Source organism: Bactrocera latifrons, unplaced genomic scaffold (genome assembly GCF_001853355.1).
Source record: "Bactrocera latifrons isolate USDA-ARS-PBARC rearing strain unplaced genomic scaffold, ASM185335v1 scaffold_353, whole genome shotgun sequence".
Classification (NCBI taxonomy): Eukaryota; Metazoa; Arthropoda; class Insecta; order Diptera; family Tephritidae; genus Bactrocera; species Bactrocera latifrons.
The window spans coordinates 138,093-164,324 of NW_017536994.1; the positions used below are offsets into that span (position 1 = coordinate 138,093).

At 38.5% G+C, this 26,232-nt stretch overlaps 1 protein-coding gene across 1 annotated transcript in view; it reads right to left on the minus strand.

The window, feature by feature from the left end:
- The window catches only part of LOC108971698 (UDP-N-acetylglucosamine--peptide N-acetylglucosaminyltransferase 110 kDa subunit), a 139,718-nt gene that overhangs the window by 46,868 nt on the left and 66,618 nt on the right, over window positions 1-26,232 (minus strand). The window contains exon 6 of the mRNA XM_018937943.1: window positions 10,072-10,268. Coding sequence (XP_018793488.1) covers window positions 10,072-10,268 — 197 coding nt within the window. The remainder of the gene's footprint in view (window positions 1-10,071; window positions 10,269-26,232) is intronic.

The following is a 26,232-nucleotide window of genomic DNA, read 5'->3' on the forward strand; positions in this document are numbered from 1 at the left end:
CGAATAGCAATTACCCGCCTGAAAAACAACAAAGCGGCGGGGGCCGATGGATTGCCGGCCGAGCAATTCAAACACAGCGGCGAAGAACTGATAAGGAGCATGCATCAGCTTCTTTGTAAAATATGGTCGGACAAAAGCATACTTAACGATTGGAATTTAATTTCAATTCCCACGACAGCCGGTTCAACGCACCGGAATTGACTCGGATTTTATCCGACCAAGGGTTGTCTTTTCAGCGATCTAACCCCCTTTGGATCGGTGAGTACTAATATGTGTGTTGTCGTCTTTAGAGCAACGCCTTGCAGCAGAGTTACTCCGCATCCTCCTGACTCGTGCTGGCATTGAGCCCAACCCGGGCCCGGTGGAATTTTTCTGCTGCGTATGCGCAAAAAGGCTCCATCCAAACTCCGCCTCGGTCAGGTGCAATACATGCAATGAATGGAGCCATCTTAAGACCTGCTCAGGCCCCCCAACCTTCATCTAGCTGGAATCCTCGTGCAAGAACCAATCAGCAACTCTTGGTTCCTCGCACAGTCTGTTCCGTGTGTCAGACAGTCATACGTCAGAATGTTACATCAGTCAAGTGCAATTCCTGCACTGGCTGGTGTCACTTCCCAGCGTGTTCCGGCCTGAGCACCACACGTGAGTGGAGTGAAACCTATGTTGCCCCATGCGGCAGGAGTCTGCCACCGCAACACACAACAGTGGTGTCGCTAACCAACACCACAGCGCGACAACCGCTCCTGCGGGTTCTGCAGCTGCAACAAACACCACATACACGTTACCACGACAAACTCGTATTCTTCAATTTAACTGCAACGGACTCCAGAGTAAGATTGAGGAGATAATTGACTCATGAATCGGGAACGTGTATTGATAGCTGCGGTCCAAGAAACCAAGCTAAACAGCCGCTCAGATCTTCTGAGTTGTGCCGGTTTCAAAGCCTTACATAAAGATCGCGAGTGAGATAATGGTGGTGGCCTAGCTTTCATATTGCACAACACCGTGCAGTATCGTCTAATCGATGTAGACATCGACCACAGGGATACTACCCTAGAATGTCAGGGTATAGCTATCCAGTCAGGCGATGTCGAGCTCGAAATATTTAATATATACATCCCCCCGTTACATGTTTCCCTACAGGATATCACCCGGATATACAGTGGGAAGCTAAACTGTCCGGATGTTTTGCACTAAGGAAGTAAGGTAATGAAAATAATACAAATATAGGTATATTATCAGATATATGTAGTTTTTTTTTTTTATTTAATTGAACATTATTCTAACATTTTTCGGACATTTTTGCACAGCATCACGATCTTGATCTTCCCACTGTAGGTGCGCTACTTCGTGGTACTAGGGGACTTTAACGCGCACCACAATCTTTGGCATTCCTGCCTGTCAAATGATCGTAGGGGGATGGAGCTGGCGGAACAGATTGACGACTCGACATTCTGCACAATGAATGACGAAGCTCCCACCAGAATTATGTCCACCTGTAATAGCTCGCCTGATATTACCATCTAGTGGTAGTCTGATAAATAGCATAACCTGGCGACCTATGCTAACTCTCGCATCAGACCATCTTCACATAATTATCTCGATCGAGAAGCCTCCTGATTTCGTTTCTGTAGACAACCGTATCTTAATTAACTTTAACAAATCTAATTGGGTCGGCTTCACGGAATTGGAAGCTACAGACGTATGCATTGGCGACATCTATTCCGCAAGCTGATCGCAGCAGCTACCGGTCGCTTCATACCGGCTGGAAGAGCAGCGGAAATCCGCCCCAATTTCCCAGTCGAAGTGGCCGTTTTAGCTCACGAGCGCGACACCTTACGCCATGCCGATCCCTGGGATCCCCGAATAAGGGAACACAATTTGGAGTTTCGGCGTATGGTAAACCATCATAAGCGGACGAAATAGATAGAGAACCTGAAGTCCTGCAACCTCTTCACCGGTGTGAGTAAACTCTGGGTTACTGTTAAAGCTTTGTCTAATCCTGCAGTTTACACTGCACCCTTCGGTAGACAAAGCAAAGAGATATGTTAACCGACGGCTGCGCGACGCTTACTTTCACCGACGAAGAGGTTCAGAGTCAGAGTGGTCCTACTACTGAAACCTGGGAAACCCGCCAACAAAGGGGAATCTTATCGCCCGATAACTCTCCTCTCCACAGTAGTGAAGACACTTGAGGACTTGCTACTCCCGACTTTCAATCACCACCTGAGCCTAGCCAGCCACCAGCATGGGTTCCGTAAAGTGCACAGCACCACCACAGCATTTAGCATTAAAAACGCTCAGATAGTCCCTGGCCTCAATCACAAACCACCCTGTAAGAGAACGATCCTCGTAGCGTTGGACTTGTCGAAAGCTTTCGACACAGTCAACCACATAACGCTACTGCAGGGCATTGAAAAAATTTCGCTTCTTCCAGGGCTTAAGTGGCGGACCATGAACTACCTCAACGGTCGTCAGTCATCCGTACTATTTCGAGGTGAAACATATAAAGTAAGAAGAATTAAACAGGGGGTTCCGCAAGGTGGTGTTCTCTCCTAACTACTGTTTAACTTCTACATCTCGAAACTCCCACAACCACCAGAGGGGGTTTCCTTAACCTCGTACGCAGATGACTGCACGATATTGACGTCGGGCAATAGAATCGATGGCATGTGTTCGAAGGTAAACAACTACCTCTCCGACTTTTCTCGTTTCCTCACTGCACGGAACCTCCAACTTTCCCCTACCAAATCCACAGCGACCATATTCACGAACTGGACGAAGGAGTACAGACTGGAACTTAATATTGCAGTCGACGGCGTCAAAACCCCGACTGTCAATAATCATAAGATTTTAGGTGTAACCTTCGATAGTCTATGCTCCTTATCTCCCCATACGACCGCGATTATTGCCAAAGTACAGAGCCGCAACAGAATGCTGAAGTCACTAGCCGGCAGCACACGAGGAAAAGACAAAGAAACGTTGTTGGCAACTTGCAAGGTAATCGGCCGGCCGATCCTTAACTACGCCGCACCAGTATGGTAGCCTGGATGCAGTGGAACGTAGATGAAGAAACTTCAGACCTGCGGGATGCCTTTTGATGTCTTCCATAGAACACCTCCACAGTGAGTCGCTTATGACCGAAATTGACAGTGGATCATCACCTATCGCAGACGAAGAGCTCCAGTTGCCGCGAGAAACGCAAGTGAGCCTAGCGCAAAGGCCAAACGTTTGAATTGCTTACGAAATCGAAGATCAAGAGCATCCTCAAAACAGGCGGATATACTCGGCAACTCAACGTCAATGACTGGCTAGGCTCCTAATTGTGGTAAAAGAGGCCTAGCTTAGACGTGGTTAATACCATACATTCCGAATTGCTTACCCTGGCACATACTCAGGATAACTTAGTCAGTTTTTTATCTGTTACAATATTCTGGCACTGCAAAAATGGAGTAAAACATTGCGAACAACAACGAGCAAAAAGGGATAGTTCGGAACAAGGAAAATGTGAGGCAAAATTGCGGAGGAGGTCGTTGCAAAAGCAAAGTGTGTGAAAAGCGAAGTACGATAGATATCTAATAAAGCTACAAATGGGAGTTACATCTATACCCTCACGTGTAGGAGAATTGGAATACATGGACATTTTTCTAATTGCTGGAATGCACTTTCTAACAGCAGTAGAGAATTTTTTGTTTTCTTGCAACCAATTTCTACAAAGTATTATAGTTTTATTCAAAACTATATATATATAACTGGGTTCCAAAGTAACCAGGACTTATTATATCTACCGCCCTCTGGTGGCGCTATCTAAATGTCGATTGGTGCGTTAGAATCTGCTATATTTATCAATTGTCCAGTGAGAATTTCATGACATTTCATGGATCGGAAGTGAAGTTATTGCGTTTTAAGTGTCAGTATGTTTGTGTTATCAGTGCGAAAATGAGCCTCGCACGAAGAGTCAAGAGTAAATTTTGTTTTAAAATTGGTAAAACTTTTACCGAAACGTTTCAATTGATGAAACAAGTTTATGGCGATGATTGCTTATCTCGTAGTAGTGACGATCAACATGCGGGCCAATCAAACTCGGTTATCACCGGAAATTCCATCGAAACTGTGCGTGAATTCATCAAAAATCCGCCGAAATCATCATTGAAATTCATGGCAATGGCAACGTTTTATAGCATTTTAACCGAACAGTTGGGCTTACGGAAGTGTTCATCGCGAAGATGGAAATTGGGATTGTTGCACGATAATGCGTCGTCTCATCGATCGATGCTTGTGACCGATTATATAACCAAAAATCATATATTAACCATTAACCACTCTCCGTATTCACCTGATATGGCACCGTGCGACTTCTTCCTTTGCAAAAAAATTCATTTGCCAATGAAATGATAGCGTTATGCATACGTAGAGGCCATTCAAAAGACTTGCACTGGCATACTGGCGGACATACCGGCCAACGAGCTAAAACACTCGTTCGACACTTGTATATATAAATGATCAGGATCTTGCATATGTATATAAAACTGTGTAAACTTACTACTTAGGAAGATCTTGGCTGAAGCGTTTCGGAAAGGTACCGGCTTCATCATCGGTTCCGACGCCAACTCGCGACACGCAATCTGGGGTAGCTCCAACACCAATAATAGATGTGAGTCGCTTTTTGATTTCATTGCTTGCGAATATCTTTACATCTGTAACAGGAGAAACTCTCCGAACTTTGTAACTGCGGAGGTTATTGACTTCACCCTAGTATCACACGGGATTGCCTCTAGCGATCTCTTTGCCTTCAGTTAGACTAGCCTCTCCCTTGCTGTGGGACTTTTAACCAGCCATTGACCTATTGGCGTACATGCTGTAAGATTGGGAATCTTACCAGACGCCGTCTGCAGAAGTTGATTGGAAGACACTTCCTATTAATTGTCCCACGTTTGGGGAGTCAAGACTTAACCACTTGGGGGCGCATACCTTCAAACATCCTACCGAACTGGTAGGTGTTGAAAATAAGCGTTTTTGCAAATTTGTGTTGGCTACTAAGCGTTTCGCCAATCTGTAAGTCCGTACGCAGGCGTAATTATTTTAAATGGATTCACAAAGGACTACATTTATCACTCCACGTGTGATCTCTGATCAGTCATCTAACCTAACCTAACCTAACCTATATGTAAAACCCATATAATATGTAAAATAAGAAATTATATTGACTTCTTAACACTATTATTATTTTCAACACAACTGTACAATCTTACAGCTCTATGTTGAACATACTTAGTTATTTTTGTTAATAGGGATGATTTTAAGGTAAATATATTTCATTTAGGTAAAGATAAAAATATATCAATTATTAATGTAATCGATTCACAATAACGAATGTTGATTCATATGGAGAATTTATTTGTGCACACTCCAGAAAATGTTTCAATTTGATTCTTGCTTTTTGTGTCACTATCATAATTCTTTAATATTGTGCATACATGATTTTAACTCAATTCAACATTTTCGATTCGATTCTACAACTTTCGCAGGCTTCTGTAAAAGCAACAATAACACATCTAGTTAGTTTCCATGTTTGCAAACGTTGTTAAGTGGGCACTTTCTCTTCCCTCAAAGGGGAAAATGGAGGAGCCATAAGAAAGTAGGTTATTTTGTCCAAACTACAAATAAGTTATTCATTTGGATTTTTTTAAATTTTCTTCTGCAAAGTACTACTATTGAAATTAGTGCACTCAAGTCATGAGCTATAGAAATTGATGCAAATGGGTTCTCATACTAATATAAAAAAAGTAAGGAAGGAGTAAGTTCAGGTTTAACTGAACATTTCATACTCTTGCAACTTACAAGAACTTAAGCCGGGGTAATACCTTCAGGTACATAATGTTTGTTAGTTAGTTGTCTAGGTTAAATTTTAACCTGATTTATCCATTTTACGCCCAAGATAATACTGTTAGGGGTAAACCATACTCTATCATTTTCATTGATACATGTTTGTATAGTCACCCGGAAGTTCAAAAATCTTTAAATTAGGCATATGAGGACTAAGGGATGTATTGACTGGATTCAAGTCAGATTTGAAAGGTACGGGGTTCACACCTTTGCACAATTTTTAGTCATAAGGTGGCATACTTCAAAGACACTATTCGTGCAAAGCATTATTTCGTTTATTTCTTGTTTATTGATTTGTATACTCAAAAGGGAAAGAATCAAATAACATTTAAAATTGTGTTATATTGAAATATTTCGCTCGCTTATACTCTGTAGCATAGGAATGTGAAATAATGTGAGGTACCGAATTGGGTTTAAATCGGTAGAGGAAGTCCCAAGATATGCCATTTCACCTAAAAGAGTGTGGTTGGCGCATTCATTGCCCAATTTTGACCTCGGCTCCTTCAAACCGCTCCCATACAAAGGCGAGGGTTAACTTTAACATCTCTGGCGTATTTAGTTATAATTTATCACCGTTATGTGGGGTGTGGGTCGGGTTATCATCACATTCAATCTATTTTCTCACTGTCGGTATGAACTCATATAAAGACGATTGTGAATGTTGTAGCTTTAGTGGTTTAGAAAATATGTACACTAAACCTATTAGAGGAGGGCCAGGTCTACTTTTCCAGACAGACATCCGGATTTCAACAAGTCTCGTCATCCTAATCATCGATACATATAAAATAAAGTCGTGTTAGTTACACCATTTATAACTCAAGAACGACTGAACCGATTTGGCTGAAAATAGGTGGGGAGGTACATAGCTTAAAACCAGGGTAAGGACGTAGGATACTTTTTATATCTTTATGTTAAAAGTCCATACAATTCATAAATGCAAAAATTATATTTAAAATCATAGGCATTGTTCAAAATCAGGCAATAATCATTTGAAAATTTTAGTAATTCAAAAATATAAAGAAATAAGTAAAAATTGTCATATTTCTACATCCTTAGTATATGGGTTATACTGATTTTGCTCCCGAACCAGAAAATTTTGTTATGACAAACCCATCAGATATTTTTAATATCACAAAAAAATGGCATTGGCATCTTCGTCGTCAAGGCATCGCGGATATTTTGCTATATTATGGAGAGCAAATGCATTCATAATAAACCAAACGCGATATCTAACATAAAAATATAGGGGAATAACCTGTCTACACCAGATAAAAAGGTCTATTATAATTTAAGATATACAGAAATATTTTCGAATTATTGCACAGGAGATTGCAATATTTAAAGGGGAACGATGAATTATATTCGTGCATTTTCAAACTGATCCTTAATAAAAAATATTAAAATTGTTAAATATTGGGAATGGTAGAACAGCACTGCAACCAAATAAGAAATACCAATGGATTAAAACTGGCTCAGTAAACATTTCACGAATAATATACCACGAGCATCTCAAAAGATTGATGCAATGTCCTTGCCACCCGAGCCGTTTCTTAAAATGCAGTCCACTAGGCTGACTGTCGATTTGACTCAGCTGATTTCACTGATGCACAGCCCAAATTCAACAGTATTTTACCACAAAAAGCAATGCTTTATTGACACACGAAATGCTTTTTGATTAATTTCTTTGTAAACCAACACAAGTTGCTTCACAAAAAATGCTATATCACCTTAAATAATAGTTATAATTTAACTAATAGAAATCATATAGATGGTATTAGTAGTACTATCTATGTATCAGCCACAATGAAACGTGGACGGTACCTCTAAAAAACAAGTAAGGAAGAGCTAAGTTCGAGTATAACCGAAAATTTCGTACTCTTACAACAATACTAAAACCTGGGAAATACGCTCAGACACATAAGGCTGGTTAGTTATGTATATAAGGGCTACGGTAAGTTTTCACGCGATTGTTTTCATTCCAAGCACAAAAATGCACGGGCGCAACCGAAATTAAAGCGATTTTTTTAAATTTCGTTGATATACTACATGAACAAAAAATAGTACATTATTATAGTTACACAAGACATCGTTCCGCTATAGATAATTAGATCACATGCGTGCACCAACTAGTGCGCAGTATACATGATGACGATACTGTACATTTACCAATGAATGGCAAATCGATTTTCTAGCTATCTTTTAAATGACAATTAATTGCGGGTATAACCGAAAATTTTATATTCTCGCAATTTCCGAAGGCTAAATCCCTAGGCATATTTTCAAGTACTGGCAAAAATCAAATAAGACTTTGCGAAATATTTCATATTCGCTATTCTGCGAATTTATGCATGAACTGTGTTACTATCATATTTTGTATTTTGTTGGCTTATAGTATACATTAGGTCGTAAACTCACTTAGCTTAACTTTTATATTTTGAATGTAATATTTTTGAATATGTCTCAGATATTCATTATATATTATGATCAAGCGAATTAACTTAAATGAGATTTCATATATTGGGAGTGGCCAGAAACGATATATCCGCTCCGCAGGGTTGTGCGCTGGGTTTGGGATCCGCCACGTAAAAACACATCTCCAATGAAAAGGAAAAACCAGCCTCGGATGAGAGACCCCCCTTTTGATGACGACCATGGCAAACAAAATAAGGACTACGAATTGAGGGCATGCACCTGGAATGTCCGGTCCCTTAATTGGGAAGGTGCCGCTGAGCAGTTGGTTGATTTCGTGAAAATAAAGGCTGACATCACCGCCGTCCAAGAAATGCGATGAACGGGACAAAAACAGAGACGAGTAGGTCCTTGTGGCATTTACTACAGTGGCCATATAAAGGAGCGCAAGTTTGGTGTGGGATTCGTGGCGGGAGAGAGACTCCGTCGCCGAGTACTGTCATTCACTCCGGTGAATGAACGTCTAGCCACAATCCGCATCAAAGCGAGGTTGTTCCACATATCGCTGATTTGCGCCCACGCCCGACTGATGAGAAGGACTATGTGACCAAAGATGCCTTTTATGAGTGCTTAGAACGCACTTATGACAGCTGCCCCAGCGACGATGTCAAAATCGTGCTTGGCGACTTTAACGCCAGGGTGGGCAAAGAAGGTATTTTTGCACTACGGTCGGTAAATTCAGCCTCCATGACGAAACATCCCCAAATGGGTTGAGGCCGATCGACTTCGCCGGGGCCCGAAATATGGTTATCTGTAGTACTAGATTCTAGCATAAGAAGATTCATCAAGCTACCTGGCTGTCTCCGGATCGAAAAGCCACCAACCAGGTCGATCATGTTGTGATAGACTGGAGACACGTCTACAGTGTTTTAGCTGTGTGAGCGCTCCGAGGTCCTAACATCGCACCTAACATCGCATATATGACGACATTGACATAGTTCAGCGAATTAAGAGACAGCGGCTACGCGCACTACGTCATGTTGACCGAATGGACGAAAACACTCCTGCTCTGAGTATTCGACGCTGTACCCGCCGGGGGAAGCATAGGAAGGGGAAAACCTCCACTCCGTTGGAAGGACCAGGTGGAGAAGGACCTGGCTACACTTGGAATACCTAATTGGCGCCACGTAGTGAAAAGAAGAAACTACTGGCGCGCTGTTGTTAACTCGGCTATAATCGAGTAAGCGGTGTCTGCGCCAATTAAGAAGAGATATATGTATGTGATATTTATTAATAAGAGGAAAACGAGTTATCCACCTAATTTCATCAAAATATAAAACATATTGACCGACATAACAGTTTAGAGTCAGGAAAATCATAAATTACTATATATTGTATATTGGCGTTGATGGAAGGTTGCTGAATATTATTCATGTATACTCGAAATCATGTTTTCGCCAAAATTTGTGAAGATAATTTATACCGAATTCGTGAACCAATTTCATAATTTTTCGGGTAGTAAATTATAGTATATCCAGAATAAAAAGTTCACTTAATTCTGCTAAGTCATCTTGTACATAATCAATGTAAACGATATAAAGCCAACAGGAAGTTTAAAATTTTCGGTTAGAGTTAGTACTGTCAATATTTTATCAATTTTTGACATCCTAACATATTATTACCAGAGAAAGAGATCTTTGATTATATAGTATGACGTTGGTTGGGATGTTGACTTTTTATTTTAGTTATTTATCAATATTTTCCAAAGAAGCCTACCTGTCAAAAATTCTTGCCTCCTTCAAAACATTTCCCAAATTTATGTACGCATCCAGAAAGTTCGGATCCAGAGTTACAGCTTTTTCAAAGTGATGTATTGCCAACCAAATTTCTCCTTGAGCGTTGAAAACACAACCTAAATTGCTCCAAGCTACAGCAAAACCGGGACATGTCTCAATCGCTTTCAAATAGCAAGCCTGAAAATATTTTAATATCAGTTTTGTAAATATTTTTCAACCAAAGTTTAAACATTATAATTCAGATAATGTAAAATTAGTTATCATAAGTTCAGATAATCCAGTATAAGTTATCAAAAACGTTGTAAAAATATACGATTCATAGCATTGTGAATTTTTGGACATTAAAAAAGTGGTACCAAAAGAGCATAATAATCCAGAATCGACAGTTTTAAGATTCAAGTTGTAGTATATTTTTATTGATGCACGATATATCAATTACAAATAAATAAAACAAGTAAGGAATGATTTAGTCTGGGTACAACTAAGCTTCATTATTTTTTGATATTAACGTTAAACCTATTGACACCCACATTGTACTCAATATCGTTTTTGTAAATTGAGTCGCTTTATATATTCCACATATACTTCTATTCTTGCTAAGGTAAACAAGTTCTTGCTTGCGAGGATAGACAGACCGACATACGAAATTCAATTTATCATGACAGTCGGATCTTTATTAGTTCTTATCCATCTCGAAAAGGTAATTGTTTCACAAGCAAACGATAAGTTAGGTAAGGGTAGAGGGTGATCTATGATCGCATGTGGACTGTTATATGTAGCCACAGAAAATAAGAACTCCTGTGTTTGGACATACAAATTGGCAAAACACTTAGTAGCCAATATAAATTTGCAAATACGCTTAATTTCAACTCCCACAGGTTCGATGGGATGTCTGAAGATATGCGCTACCAAATGTTTAAGGCTTGGTCTCCCAAACGCGGGGCAGTCAAAACAGAAGTTTTGAGATCTTTCTACCTCATCTTCTTCTAAATAGCTTCTGCAAACGGCGTCTGGTGAGATTTCCAACCATACAGCATGGACGTCTATTGGGCAATGGCCCGTAAAAAGCCCCACAACTAGGGAGAGGCTAGCGTTACTGAGGTGCAAAAAGATCATTCGATCTAATGCGATCAATCTTGGGTCAGAAGCCTTTTACGACTGCGCAATTACCGATGGGGCCCAGCACTTGCCAAGTTTCCGCGAAGCTCAGCTATCCAGTAGTAGAACACAAGAGGATAAGGGAGAAGCGACCCGCTCCCATTCTACCAATAGTGATTCTAGGCTGTCTTTTCAATTACCAACGATTATAACAAACGATAACTGAACAAAAATTTCTTAACAACAACTCACAACTTTATCATAAAGTTTCACATTTTTGATGTAATACATACATACTCAGAAGGTTTTACCATATGATCGCTATTTGTATTATTTAGAATAACTTAAAATATTCATTCGAGAATAAATGTAATTAATCATTTTCACGAACAGCAACAGTGCATGAATAAACTTCCTTAAAGTTTTGACTTTAAAGTTGATGTTTATTAATGGTATGGCGAATTCAATCGAGTTTGTGGATCATTCCAATACGAGTTTCGTCAAAGTCGTCCAAAATCAGTTGTTGTTCTGGAAACTATTGATGCTGTGGTCAAACTGATGGTGCAAGATCGGAAGATTGAGAGGCAAACATATTTATATTTAATATTACATGAACACTTGATTTACATTTTGCTTTCACGTTGGATTCCACACAATTTGTCGATTACTTCAAAAAAAGCCTCGTTTCGATTGGTCAAGAGAAATGTTAATAAAACGTATAAGCCCGAAAAGAAACATTCGATTGTTTGGGTCTCTACAAAAGCTGTTTGCACAAAAATCACTTCGAAACAAATTGTTATTTTTTAATGTGGAAACACTGGAATTGTCGCACCCATTTCACCAGAAAAACGTAGAACAGTAAATTTTGGAAGGTGCGCAACCATTTTTTGCCAGTTGTCTTTCAAGAAATCAGAAAAACCAACTGCAGACGATGCAATCATCGACTGAAACAAGTTAAATATTGGGCACTCCAAACATCTCTTTGATGTGTATCTGTATGTCCTGACCAGAGTTGAAATTTCAATCTGATTGAACCAAAGTTGGTAGGTTCATTTGCTTTTAACAGTTTGGTTGGAACTAATCGCAATTTTAAGGTTTGTTCGACAAAAATTTTAGATTTTCTTGTTTGCTTTCCATGCTAACTAAAAATAGGCATGAATGGGAATCTGATCAATGTTCGTAAATCTAACTATAATTGAAACTGTGTAATAAAAATTTAGTGTCGAGAATTTGATATATTCGCAATTTTTTTTTTCAGGTAAATAAGAACTTTTGCGAAATGTCCATTAACATCTTCAAAATGTTATTGTTGTTGTAGGAGGTATCTAATCCCCATTTAGATGGTAGTGTTCAATCAGATTGTCATCGAAGACACTTAACGCAAGATCTAGGATATTTCGGCCGAATCGAACTATAGGAGAAAAGTGTTAGAAGAGTGGGACTCATTGAGCATGCAAAAAGGTGCGGGGACTCATTTCACGAAGGACATACAACCTGATAAAAAGTCAAAACTTCAAGCTTTGATTTTTTTGGCTGTGAAATTTTGTGCGATTTTTCAATTTTAATACGTTGAATTAATTATTTATTAAGTTATTTCATTGTGCAGAAGAAATAAGTATCGCGTTCCTTACATTGAATTTTGCATTGACTTTTAGTTTAAAAATTATTATTTCAGTACCGATTCATGTTCTTTGTTCATGGCTAAATGAGTCTCAGAGCCCCCTCACAATATTACACTTCCACACCACACACATTACATTCACCCCATCATCATTCCACTCCACATCTTCATTTCACACCACATCATCATCACATCAGGCCGTCCTTTCGGGGCATGTTCACAGCCGTTTACATCAACCACCCAAAATTATCTAATGCACAAAAATTGTATCAGCTTAGATACAAAACCAAGGTCAGGCAGGCGTAATAGTTAAACAGTTCGCTCTCAATGACGAAAATTTTAATTTTGCTTGGGAAGCTCTAACTAAAAGCACGTTACGAAAACGAGAGAACATTGGTCTATAAGCAAGTGACGATACTAATGAATTTACCAAAATTCAGAAAGAAACCAGTGAAGAATTCATAAAGCTTCAACCCACGGTTTCAAATTATTTCCACAGATAATTGGGACCCCCTTTCTGGTAAATATATGCAAGGCTGCATTACCAGAAAAATCGTTACTTTTGTGGGAGCAATCGCTCTCATCGCGAAGAAAGTGCCCAACGTGGCAGCAAATGAAAGAATTTCTTACTACCCAGTATGAAATTGCAGAAAGAGTAGTTAAAAAAAATAGTCAGACCGAAAAACGTTCAAATCGACCTCAATAGAAGCTTCAATAGACCCCAAGCAAGTAGCCACAATAATTGAAATAGAAGCTTTTTTAAAAATCAAACGTTCACATCCGAACAATATAAAAAAACATCATGCGAACTTTGTAGAGGAGGTTACAAACTCAAATCGTGCGGAAAATTCAAAAGAATTAATATTAGCGATCGAAACAATTTCGTAAGAACGAAAAAACTATGTATCAACTGTTTGTCACATGCGCATACGCTTAAAGATTGCGAAAGCAAATTTAATTGCGTTTATTGCCATAAAAGACATCATTCARTGTTACATATAACCAATTTTTCCAGCTCACCCCCAAAAAGCGCAAACGTAACAAGAGCAACAGGTTTAGTTGCCACAACAAATTCTGAAAACTGCCAAAAAGCACCATGCCGCTCAAAGGCGGTAAAAATCCAAACGCTACATAGCGAAAATCATAATAGGGTACTATTACCCACAGCAGTTGTCTCCATCGAACACCGAGGAGAACTGTTTAAACTCAGAGCCTTAATAGACCAAGGATCACAAAGATCATTTATAGCGTCTAGGGCACAACACAGGCTACAGTTGCCAACAAAACTGGCCAATTTTGAAATCACGGGAATAAGCGAGTGGATAAGCGCATAAGCGCAAACAAGCAGAAGCTATTGTCTTACCGCAATTAACCAATATGCTACCAAGCTATCACATAAATAGCAAGCATTGGCAAAAGGTTACACACCTAAAGCTAGCCGACCCAAACTGCAACACCCCCGCTCAAATAGATCTTCTATTAGGCAGTGATCTCATACCACAGATAATACTCGAAGGTATTGAGAAAATCACAAATACACTTCTGGCGCAAAATACCATTTTCGGATGGGTCCTATTGGACTATTTGCGGGACCAGTTACAACATTGACAACTCAAGTTGAGGAAGTCTCAAACGAGTACCTTAATTCACAATTGAGAAAATTTTTTGAATTAGAAGAACTCCCCCCCCCATATCAGTCACAACCCCGGAAGATCAGTATTGTGAGGACTTTTACAAAGCCACAACTACTAGATCGGAAAATGGTCGGTACGTCGTACGACTACCACTTAAACAACAATTTCCTAACACACTCGCCCTAGGTCAYTCTCGCACCTCTGCAATACAGCAGTTTTTAAGTATGGAAAGAAACCTACTTGTTAGAAGAATACCTCCATTTAAATCATATGGAGGAAGTAAACCCAGGGGAGAAAATCGCCAACGGCAAATACTACTCCTTCTATCTGCCGCATCACGCAGTAGTAAAGCCAGACAAAAAAATAACAAAGGTAAGAGTTGTTTTTAATGCCTCGAAAACCACCAGTTCAGGGAATTCCCTAAATGATATCTTATTTACGGGACCCACACTCCAACCAGATTTAATGCTTTTGATAGTAAATTGGCGTATATTCAAATACGTATTCAATGGGGACGTTGACAAAATGTATCGCCAAATAGTCGAACATAAAGATGACCAAGATTTTCAACGTATTATGTTCCGAAAATCCCCCACCAGTCCTTTACGCGACTTCAAACTAAAAACAGTTACATTTGGCGTCAACTGTGCACCATATCTAGCCATTCGAACACTCTACGAATTGGCAGACAACACAAAGTCAGAATTTCCTCTGGCAACTGAAGTGTTGAAAACTCAAACGTATGTAGACGATATTCTGTCTGGAARTCACACTCTTCCACAAGCATACGAGGCCTTATCACAGGTAATAAAAGTCCTCAAATCCGCAGGGTTCCATTAAGAAAGATTACGGCAAATCACCCAAATATACTCAAAAATATTCCGAACGAAAATTTGTTGGGCACTAATTCTCTTATATTCGAAAAGGAAAGTACAACAAAAACAGTAGGCATCCAATGGAATGCGATATCGGACCAGCTCTCATACACGACCGAGTCCATATCCGCATTATCAGCCATCACAAAACGACAGATTTTATCCTCGGTGGCAAAACTTTTCGACCCCGCAGGAYGGCTTTCGCCAATTATGATTCAAGCTAAAATCTTAATACAAGAATTATGGCTAGACGGAACCAACTGGGACGAGCAAGTTAAACCTCTTCGCTTAGAAAAATGGTCCCAGTTCGCAAACAATCTGAATGATATTTCTCAGATACAAATTTTGCAATGGGTAAACTACTCCCCCGAACACAACGTCGAATTACATGGCTTCTGTGACGCCTCTGAAAAGGCATACTGCGCTACTATCTATGTGCGCACGCAAAGTGATACCACGACCACAAGCCACTTATTAGTAGCAAAAGCAAAGGTGGCCCCTTTAAAAATTATAAGTCTCTCACGACTTGAGTTATGTGGCGCACTACTACTTTCTAAATTAGTAGCCATGGTGCAAATGCATTTAAACATGACAAAATGCAMRYTATATATGTGGTCCGATTCAGAAATTGTACTAGCCTGGTTGGAAAAACCACCACATGCATGGAAGACGTAYATTTCTAACCGAACGTCTCAAATACTTGACCTAGTGGGATCAGCCACATGGCGTCACATAGCCAGTGCTGACAGTCCTGCCGGTCTAGGTACAAGAGGGTGCAAGCCACTTCACCTTGCCACTACCACCTTCTGGTGGAATGGCCCCCGATGGTTGATAGAATCTCCGACTTCTTGGCCACAATCCCCCATGCGCAACATTATCGCCCCAGAAGGGCGAAAAATCGCCACATTTCACACATTATTGGATGATACGGACATCCTTGAACGATTTTCATCGTTTCCAAGAGCTCTCAGAGTAGTTGCTTGTATGTTCAAATTTATAGAACAGCTCAAAAGCAAAATCAAAAGATCACATAATTTCCCATGCAACACAGTGACGCACCTAGAGTTACAAAAAGCAAAGGTCGCACTAATCGCATATACACAAGCGCGCTACTACGCGCGATATACCACTACTATGAGAATCGAAGCCGATTGATAAAAAGAGCTCACTCTTAGTTCTAAACCCATTTCTGAACACGAATGGTCTGCTTCGTGCCAATGAACGCCACCCCATAATAATTCCCGAGAAGTCACCATTTGCCATATTATTCCTCAACTACATCCCCATCTTAATGGTACACGCCGAACATCGCCTCATGCAATGCCAAGAGTATTATATCCCCCGTCTTAAGCCGCAAATCAAGAAGTGCATCTTCATGTGCAAGATTTGCACTATGCACAAACAGAAGATGCGAACGCAGATTATGGCAGCACTTCCACCGGAATTCTGCAATCTCGCTCTGCCTTTCACCACAACAGGTGTTGATTTTGCTGGGCCTTTCCAGGTAAAGGCGTCTATGTTAAGGTCTCCCACTCACATGAAACGCTATGTGGCTTTCTTTGTATGACAAAGGCAGTACACCTTGAGCTATGTAGTAATCTGACGACGGAGGCTTTTCTCGCGGCATTTGCTCGCTTCGTCGCTCGACATGGCTACCCATCTAAAACCATGAGCGATAATGGCAAAACTTTTATTTGAGCTTAACGAGCCACAGAGAAGCAATTTTTGGATTTCCCAAAGCAAGTGTCAACCGACTTCGAACAAAAGTACGCCCCACGTACGTACTCATATTCTTTCATTAGCAATTTATACCCCCAAGAGCTCCTCATATGGGCGGTTTATGGGAATCAGCTGTAAAAAACTTCAAATCCCATTTCAAACGGGTAGCTGGAAATTATAAATTCAATTACGAAGAGTTCACGACGTTATTAAATCGAATTGAAGCCGTTCTCAATTTACGATCACTCACAGTACTCTCGCAAGACCCCTCAGATTTCACCGCCTGAGCCTGAGCCATTCCTGAGCCAGGCGTGGAGTCGCTATCCCTATTAAATCGATGAGAACGAGTTAAAATTCTCCATCATGATTTCAGCCTCCCATGTAAAGACGAATACATAAAGGATCTTCACAAAAGATATCGCTGGAAGACTCCTAAACAAGCACCTAAACTTGGAGATTGTGTCCTCATTCATGATGATTGTCTTCCCTCAACCGAGTGGCGGCTTGGCCGCATAGAGAAGCTACATCACGGCTCCGACGGTCACATACAAACCGTTGATCTCCGTACGCAAAACGGAAGACTAACCAGACCGCTCGTGAAACTGTGCTTTCTGCCAACTTCCGATGATCGCGAGTCCGAAAACAACAAAAAAATAAACCGATATTATCACGACACAATAAGCTAATCAAATCAAACCGAGAAATACGCCAATAACAAACCGTTAAAAAACAACAAACCGTCAAAGAATAACAAACCGACAAAAAATAACAAAGAAAGCTAACAAAAAATTGTCGCGCCGGCAACAGTACTGGCGACAGTACTGGTAACAGCATCGGCAACCGCACACACAACAGGCAACCGCTCATTACGAGTCCCGGACGGGCATCGCATAAGATGCCTCCTATGTCGACGCCCACATCGCCTGCACCATTGTGGGATATTTAGAGGGATGCGACCGTTGTTGCCCAGGCACACGGGCACTGTGTGAACTGCCTATCGCAGACGCATAGGTTGCAAGAGTGTGAGTCGAGGGGTCTGTGCCAAATCTGCAACCGCCCACATCACACGCTGCTACATCGCACCGCGATGTGCGACGATCATAGATCAACTATACCTCGCAGCCACGCAACAAGGCATCCACACGTTACGCGAGTGCATCAGCGGGTTGGAATGTCTATTCGGGGTCGTCAGCCTAAACCTCAACCACTGCAAGAGCCGCAGCGACTCCTAGGCTAACTAGTTGCCTAGGGGGGCCGGGATGTCTAAATGAGTCTCAGCCGCCTCACAATATTACACTTCCACACCACACACATTACATTCACCCCCTCATCATTCCACACTACATCATCATCACATTCCACATCGCACGCACAAAAAGGAACAAAAGGGACCGACGGACAAGGCACCAGCTTCTTTTTGATTTCGGACAGTCGACTTACGCTCCTCCGTGCCATTTTTTAGTTTCATTGCGCATACTGATTTTTTATACTGCGAGGTAAGTGCCGCGAGCTTCTTGTCAGTGTTATCTAGTTCATTTTGTTTTATTTTATTTTATTTTATTTTTTTTTCAACTCATATTCTTTCGCTATTTACAGCTGTGTCGTGCAAACTTTATATTTTCCTAGCGCTTTTGCAGGACTGACAGGTAAAATCTTAGATCCTCGCCCGGACATATCAGTATATATGCAGCATGCTTCATTAATAAATAATGTCTTCTCAATGGCCAATAACACTGATTCCATGATTTTTTTTTGGGATTTCAATTTACCGTTCGTATCATGGAAATCTATTGATGACTACACCATTCCTATTAGTACTCGCTTTTGTTTTAACGAGTTCTTAGATAAAATATCGGAGTTTGGTCTTAATCAAATTAATTTAATCTCGAACGAGTTTGGTAAGTTCTTAGATCTAGTCTATGTTGATAACACTTCAATGTTCTCTGTTGTCCGATGTGACCTTTTGGTTCAGCCAGAGGACTCGTATGATCCTGCCTTGGAAATTAACATCGAAACCATAGTCACGAACTTTCTAAAGTAACTTGGCCAGATTACAGTGGCAATATTGAATTTAGTACTTCCCACTTTAATGAAACTATTTTAAACTTATTCGAAAAATATGTTCCGAAGTGTGTTGTTAATTATGTATATTAAAAAATAGAAAATCTCGTGCTTTTAAACTTTAAAAAAAAAACTGGTTTAGTTGCTGACTATTCATATTCTAAATTGCGCCGACAATTTGCTGAACTTAACAAAAATATTTCCATCCGCTATGAAATGTAAGTCTAGTATGTCCAGTAACAATCACACCATTTTTAATATGTTCGCTGAATTCTTTAGGTCCAATTACTCTTCAAAATCTCCAAAAAATGTTTCGCATCAGCACAAGTTATGTCCGATTTCTGTCATTAATGCACYTACCATTTCCGAAGCAGACGTCTTATATCAGTAAAATATATTAGAACAATCATACAATTATGGCCCAGATATGATTCCCTCGTGCTTTCTTAAGAAATGTGCCAAATATATATACCAACCCCTAACAAAACTAGAATTCAAAACTATAATTCATCTCTCATGCAAGGCTTATTTCCATCCATATGGAAAAAGTCATTTATAATTATTTTGCATAAGAGTGGATTTAGGTCATCTATTGAAAACTATAGGGGAATAGCAAAGTTGTCTGCAATACCTAAACTTTTTGAAGCAATTATAACAGACGACATAACCTTCCGGATCGCTCCACTAATTTCTTGTTCTCAGCACGATTTTCGTAAAGGGAAATCTACAATAACTAATTGGCTTGAATTTGTATCACATGTATCAACGGGCTTTAGGGAGAATAAGAATACTGATGTTATATACACAGATTTTAGTAAAGCTTTTGATAAAGTAAACCACTCAATTCTTTTGAATAAACTTGATCTTCTTGGTTTTCAACCAATATTTCTAAAATGGGTTGCTTCTTATCTTAGTAATAGAATTCAACAAGTCATACATAACGATACTCTTTAATCAATTTAAAAAGATAATCAATGTTCCTTCAGGTATTCTTTAAGGTAGCCATCTTGGTCCAATTCTGTTCTTGTTATTTTTTTATTTTATTTTTTTTTTTATTTTATAAAAGCTTACATAATAATACAATTATTATACAAACTTAAGAAAATACGCAGCACTAGCATCATGGGCTATCGGCCGACTGGTTWTATTATATGCGTCGAAGAAGGTCGCTGTCTTTCAAAAAGTTGTAGATTTTCGAAATGTTGTTGCYTGAGRGWTCCATCAATAAAATTATTGGATCAGTATTATTGAAGTTTGACAGTCTATGAGTTTGAAGTGCTGGACAATGTTGTTCTTGTTATTTATTAATGACATATCCTCTGTTGTTAAGTTTTCAAACGTTTTATTATATGCTGACGATGTAAAACTTTTCGAATCATTCACCTCAAATAGTGAAAGATGTCAGTTGCAAACAGACTTAAATAATCCAGTTTCTTGGTGTGATACAAATGACATGCCATTGAATCTTAAAAAATGTAAAACGATGTGCTTTTCACGTAGATCTGTAGACCCTACTTCATACGTAATACAAAACTTTCGGCTGGAGAAAGAATGCAGTTTTGATGATTTGGGAGTAACTATGGACCCCAAAATCAATTTTAATCTTCACACATCTTCCATGGTTTTTAAAGCTAAAGGTGCTCTAAGTTTTGTTAAACGTTAGTCTAAAGAATTTAGAGATCCGCTTGCCACAAAAATTCTTTTTACATCTTTGGTGAGGCCTATATTAGAGTATGCTTCCGTGGTTTGGAACCCTTGTTATCTAGTTCATTCTGRGAAAATAGAGTCCGTTCAAAAAAAAATTTTACTTTTTGCCTTAAATCATTTTCATTGGGATTCCAGTTTAAATCTTCCCCCTTAGACTAGCCGTTTAAAACTTATAAATCTCCCTACACTCGCTAGTCGTAGGGAAATGCTTGGTATAATATTTCTTGTAAAACTCATCTCTCCATCTCTCTTGTCTGATATTAATTTTAACATTCCCGCTCGCTCTACCAGGCAGTTCAAAACTTTACTTTTCAAATTTTCTAGAACAAATTTCGAATTAAACGAACCATTTCGCCGTATATGTCACGATTTCAATTTTCATTCCAGCACATTTGATCGAACAGATTATTCGAAATTATAAACTTTAATCTAAGCCCAACGAGCTAAAATACTCGTTCGACATACTTTTGGACTGTGCAAAAAGCTGTAAAGTTTATAGTTTTTACTTTAATCTAATTCTTAGTTTTGGCTGTTGAAATTTTTGTTTCTGTAGCTGAGCAGCTTAAATTTCTCTTGCCTTTTATGACTCGGATAATTCCGCTCGTTCGCGGATTGCGCCCCGCGCGTCGTTTGTCCGGGAGGAGGGTAATCGTTGGGTATTATCATTATTATTGCATTGGTTCTGTTTAAAGTGTAGATCGATTGAAATTAATATATTTAAAGTTCATTAGCAGACATGCAATGGCTTTAATGAAATCTGTCGGGATCTTATAACTCTCACCAAAAATTTAGGTACAACGAACAATTGTTCAAATCTTTTAAGGGGAACGGTTTTTTTGTGATTTTTTTTTTTAAAGGGGCATTTTATTTTATACATTAATGGAAAAACTGTACTTAATCAGAATTTAATGCACTTTAACAATCAGCGGTTTATTTAAAAAAATATTGGAAAGGCTAGCTCCTGTAGATGATCTGCGGAGAGACGTCCAAAAAAAGTGCTTGGCGGAGAGCAAGATATGTCTAGTCCAAATTATCTGAAAACCAAAAACCAAAAATATTTAGTTTTGTGATAACTAAATACAGGTAATGATCGAAGGTCTAGTTAAAATTTTGATTTTTGACAAATGGCGGCTGTTCAAAAAAAAATTCAGTTTTTCATGAAAATTTTTCACTTCAAAGTGGCTTAAAAAATCGAAGTTATTGTCCAAAACCTTATTCCTTCGATCATTACCTGAAAAATATATCTGAGTAAGTCGTGTGAAAATTTCAAACCGATCGGTTTAGCGGTTTTGGAGAAATTTTCCTCACCGACTCTGAAAACACGGTTTTGAGATAAACGCGTTTAAAGTTTTCATTACTGCGCCCTCAGCCTATACTTGACCTCGAGCGTCCACCTTTTCAAGGTTGTATCTCCGAAACTATTAGTCGGATCAACTTGAAATTTTCAGAGAATATTCTTGAATATATGTACATTAAAATTTTTTTTTTTGAAAATCACAAGTGGATATAACCCCTTAAGATGTTTGGAGTTGGGGTACACTTGAGATAATATTACTTCTATGTACTCATGAAAATTTAGTTCGTTTTCCAGATTTCGTAAGAAACAATATTTTGAGTACTTATCTCTGGAGCTGATATATGTATTATTGGTCATGTCAAATATTAGGTTGTCAAAGTCTTGCGGTATTTTCGCTAGTTGGCGCTGAGAGCGCGTAGTTCTAGTTTTATTCGTCGCACCGGATCATGCTATATCTTTTTGGAAAGCTGATTTCACGCGTTAACACGTGTTTGATTGATTGTCGTTTCTTTTAAGTCGTTCGTGAGTTATAGCGTCGCAAACATGGAGCAAAATAAAGAGAAAATACGGCATATTTTACAGTACTACTACGATAAAGGCAAAAATGCAACTCAAGCCGCCAATAAAATTTGGGCAGTTTAGGGGGCCGATACAGTTTCCATTTCCAGCGCACAATGATGGGTTCAACGTTTTCGTTCTGGTGCAGAGGTGGTCGAACATGCGCAACGTTCCGGAAGGCCTGTCGTCGAAACTTGCGATAAAATTGCTGAATTGGTCCAAAGAGACCGGCATAGTAGCAGCCGTAGCATCGGTCAAGAGCTGGGCATGATTCATCATACCGTTATAAAATTAAAAAAAAAAACCGCAAGACTTGAAAACCTCTTATATTATTCGTACTTATGTTTTAATTAGAGTTTTCCCTATATGCTGTTTGTTTGGCTGTCTTTCACATTTTATTGTTCCTGTTGTACACATTTCCCTTACGTTGAGCCAAAATTGTGTAATTACAATTTCTTGTATGTTATTTTTGTAATTGCGGTGAGCACGACTGTGTGTTATGTTCGTCTATGTTTATAACATCTATCAATTGTTGGCGATACGGGTGATACTGGATTAGTTTACTAAGGACTGTACCGAAAACAAACTGCAAACAATGTTTTATTTGTAACGTAATGGATTTTATTAATTTTTCCGTGTAACTTTGGTTGATAACAAATAGGAGATTTTCTAAGCCGAATTTTTCGGTTAATTCCCATTATTGAATTCTGCGCACCCTTTCGTAACAGCACGACTGCCTTAAGCGAGTTTTTTAAAGTCATCGATGTTTTCGCCAATTCGATGATCTTTTTTCAAGATCCGTTTAAAAATTGCGTTTGGAGGGTTCTCCTCTTTTTGAACAAAATTGCCATTATATACTTAAACAAAGCCAAAGTGGAATGAGCGTGGTGCCCTGGGGCTAAATGAAGCCAAAACGACGTGTTTCTAATAAAATGGTATTAATAATCGTAATGAAAAATGGAGTAGTATTAAGACCCCAAGAGCAAATACCCTGCCAGATGAGTATTCTCTCGCCAAATTTTTCTATTCCAATTGTTGACACTGGCTGGTCAACAGTACACTCTTTCTGTTTCGTATAGAATTTTGGATCTGGTAATGTTCTTGAGTGCATTTTTACCATATTTCGATTTCGTATAGAGTTATGGACCTGGGTAATGTTCTTCAGTCCATTTTTTTCGTATGTTTCATTGTCCCTTATAACACATTCAACAAAATTTTTTAGCAAACGTTCGTACATTCCGTAGCCTAGACATTGATTTATTTTGGTTTATTAAGGTCCGTATCCAGCTCTCAAGTAATTGCTCAAGAAAAAGTACATTATTTCTTCAAGTAATTTTGGCAGCTGGTTACGCATTGTAAATTATGCACATTAGAAGAGCAAGAGAGAATAAATAAAGAAAATAAGCTTTGTGTGTAGTATGTATGTATGCATTTGTGTAATAACGTAAATATTTTCATTGCGATTTAAGGAATGTTGTTGATGATTGGTTAGTTTTAAACAACATTTCAAAAGTAAATACACTTCATAACAGTGGTTTTAACTATTTTTTGAATATCCTTCAAGAAACAATTGTTTATTTGATGTTTCTTCGCAAAACCAGGTTTGCCATATTCGCATTTTATTGAAAAAAAACTATTAAAAATTAGTACTTAGTTCTTTAGAGCTGCATACTATCACAAGTAAATATATCGCAGGAAAGTTTATTGACCGTTTCTTAAGCGTTTTTTTTTTATATGAAGTTTTTACATTTCTTGAGAGCTGGATATTAAGCTTTAAGGCCAACACCTTTGCTTCAAGATTTGAATCACTAGGCTTTTTTCGCCCATTTTTTGATAAATCTTTCATTGAACTTTATTATAATATTTTTCACTCCATTTACACTAACTTTAAACGGTTTTGATAGCTTTCTGTATGAAAGGCTTTTTACGGTGTAGCAATTGTGCACAATTTGCCTACGCACGTGTTCTTTGACTCGAGGCATCGCGAAAATTATATTAAAAATTACGAAGAAAAAAAAAAAACAATACAAGCAGAACTTATCATGCTTTCTAACGGTACTTACCATAATGTGATCAAACGGCGACTCATGAGAAATATTGAATTGAGAGTGTGCCTTTTCGGTACAGTTCTTAATTTAAAAAGTACATATTTTATTGCTTATATTATAATGCTTCAGAAAAAAAAACTTAAAAAAAAAATACTTACCTAATACATAAAACTCTGGAATCTCTGGAATAGAAGTCAAACACTTATAAAAAAAATGCCACTACGCCACTCAATTTACCTCTGATGAGTCAGAAATCACAAATGCTAACTCTAAGTAAAGTAAATATTTCAATATAACTTCGTATTTAAGTCCCGCTAATTGCAACGGTACATTTTTTTAATATTTGACACGTGGTAACATGTAGCATAGTCTACTTAATGCTTAGGCAGTGGAAAAAATTCAAATTTTTCGCATAGCAAACTGTCCAAGAATGTTGTTCGTAAATTTTTACATATATTACCTCGTTTTTAATGGGTTGGTGGGGTACTGTATGGACATTTTTTTGTCCATATTGGATCCTCTGTCTAAGTCCTGATTGTCACCTGAATAGTTGTAGTGAAAGGAAGAATTTCCCTCATTTGAAATTTTTTATTACTGTTTTTCCTCTATCTTTGTCATATTAAAGATTATAAATACTGGACCACTTCGTTCTGGTGATTTAAACTACAATCCAATAAATGCACTTCTGACTTAAGGGTTCCAAGTCCTTGTTCTCCTAATATCACGTAAAATTAATTTATTCATAATATGCTAAATCATAGTCATATGTCCCAATCACTTTTTCTGAGTTAGTGATCCAGAAGCGTTTTTACTTTCAAAGAATTAATTGGTATTGAATTATCGATTTGACATTTATTAGCGGATCCTGTGTCCACTAACATTGTAACGGGTTAATCCACATTTTCATAGTCAGCTTGATTGATGAATTTTTTAATGGTTTTTTATGACGAAACGTTCCTACTTCTTTAAAATGGAATTGTTGGTAAGGCGGATTCCTTAAATATGTTTGATTGAAGTAATATGCGGGCCTCTGGTACTGCTGCGAACTGTCAACTTATATAATAATTTAACAATACATGTAGACCACCAAGGACTGTTCAGTGCAGAAATTTCAGAACAATTTAAAAAAGAAAAACATCCTTTAAACCCTTTGAAATATAATTATATTAATACACAACGAAAACAAAGAAGAAATTGTGCACGCGGTATCGTATTCGTGAACATACTATGCATTTAGTTATTTATTTAAGGGAGTAAATAGAAACAAAGCCGAGCGTAAAGCTAGTTTACTATAAAAACGGAGAGCTGACTTCTAATTTAAAAGTAATATCAATAACGTTAATATACGAGAATCACATTTAATTCACGTGACCTTGACGTATGGTTTCCAATGCAACAAAAGTGGATTTATACTCAGTTTAGGTTGCCATTTTATAATGAATTTCCTAACTCATATACACTTGTGCTCACATAATTAAGCCACTGCATAGCAAAACTACGTTTCTGAAAATAAATTCACCGAA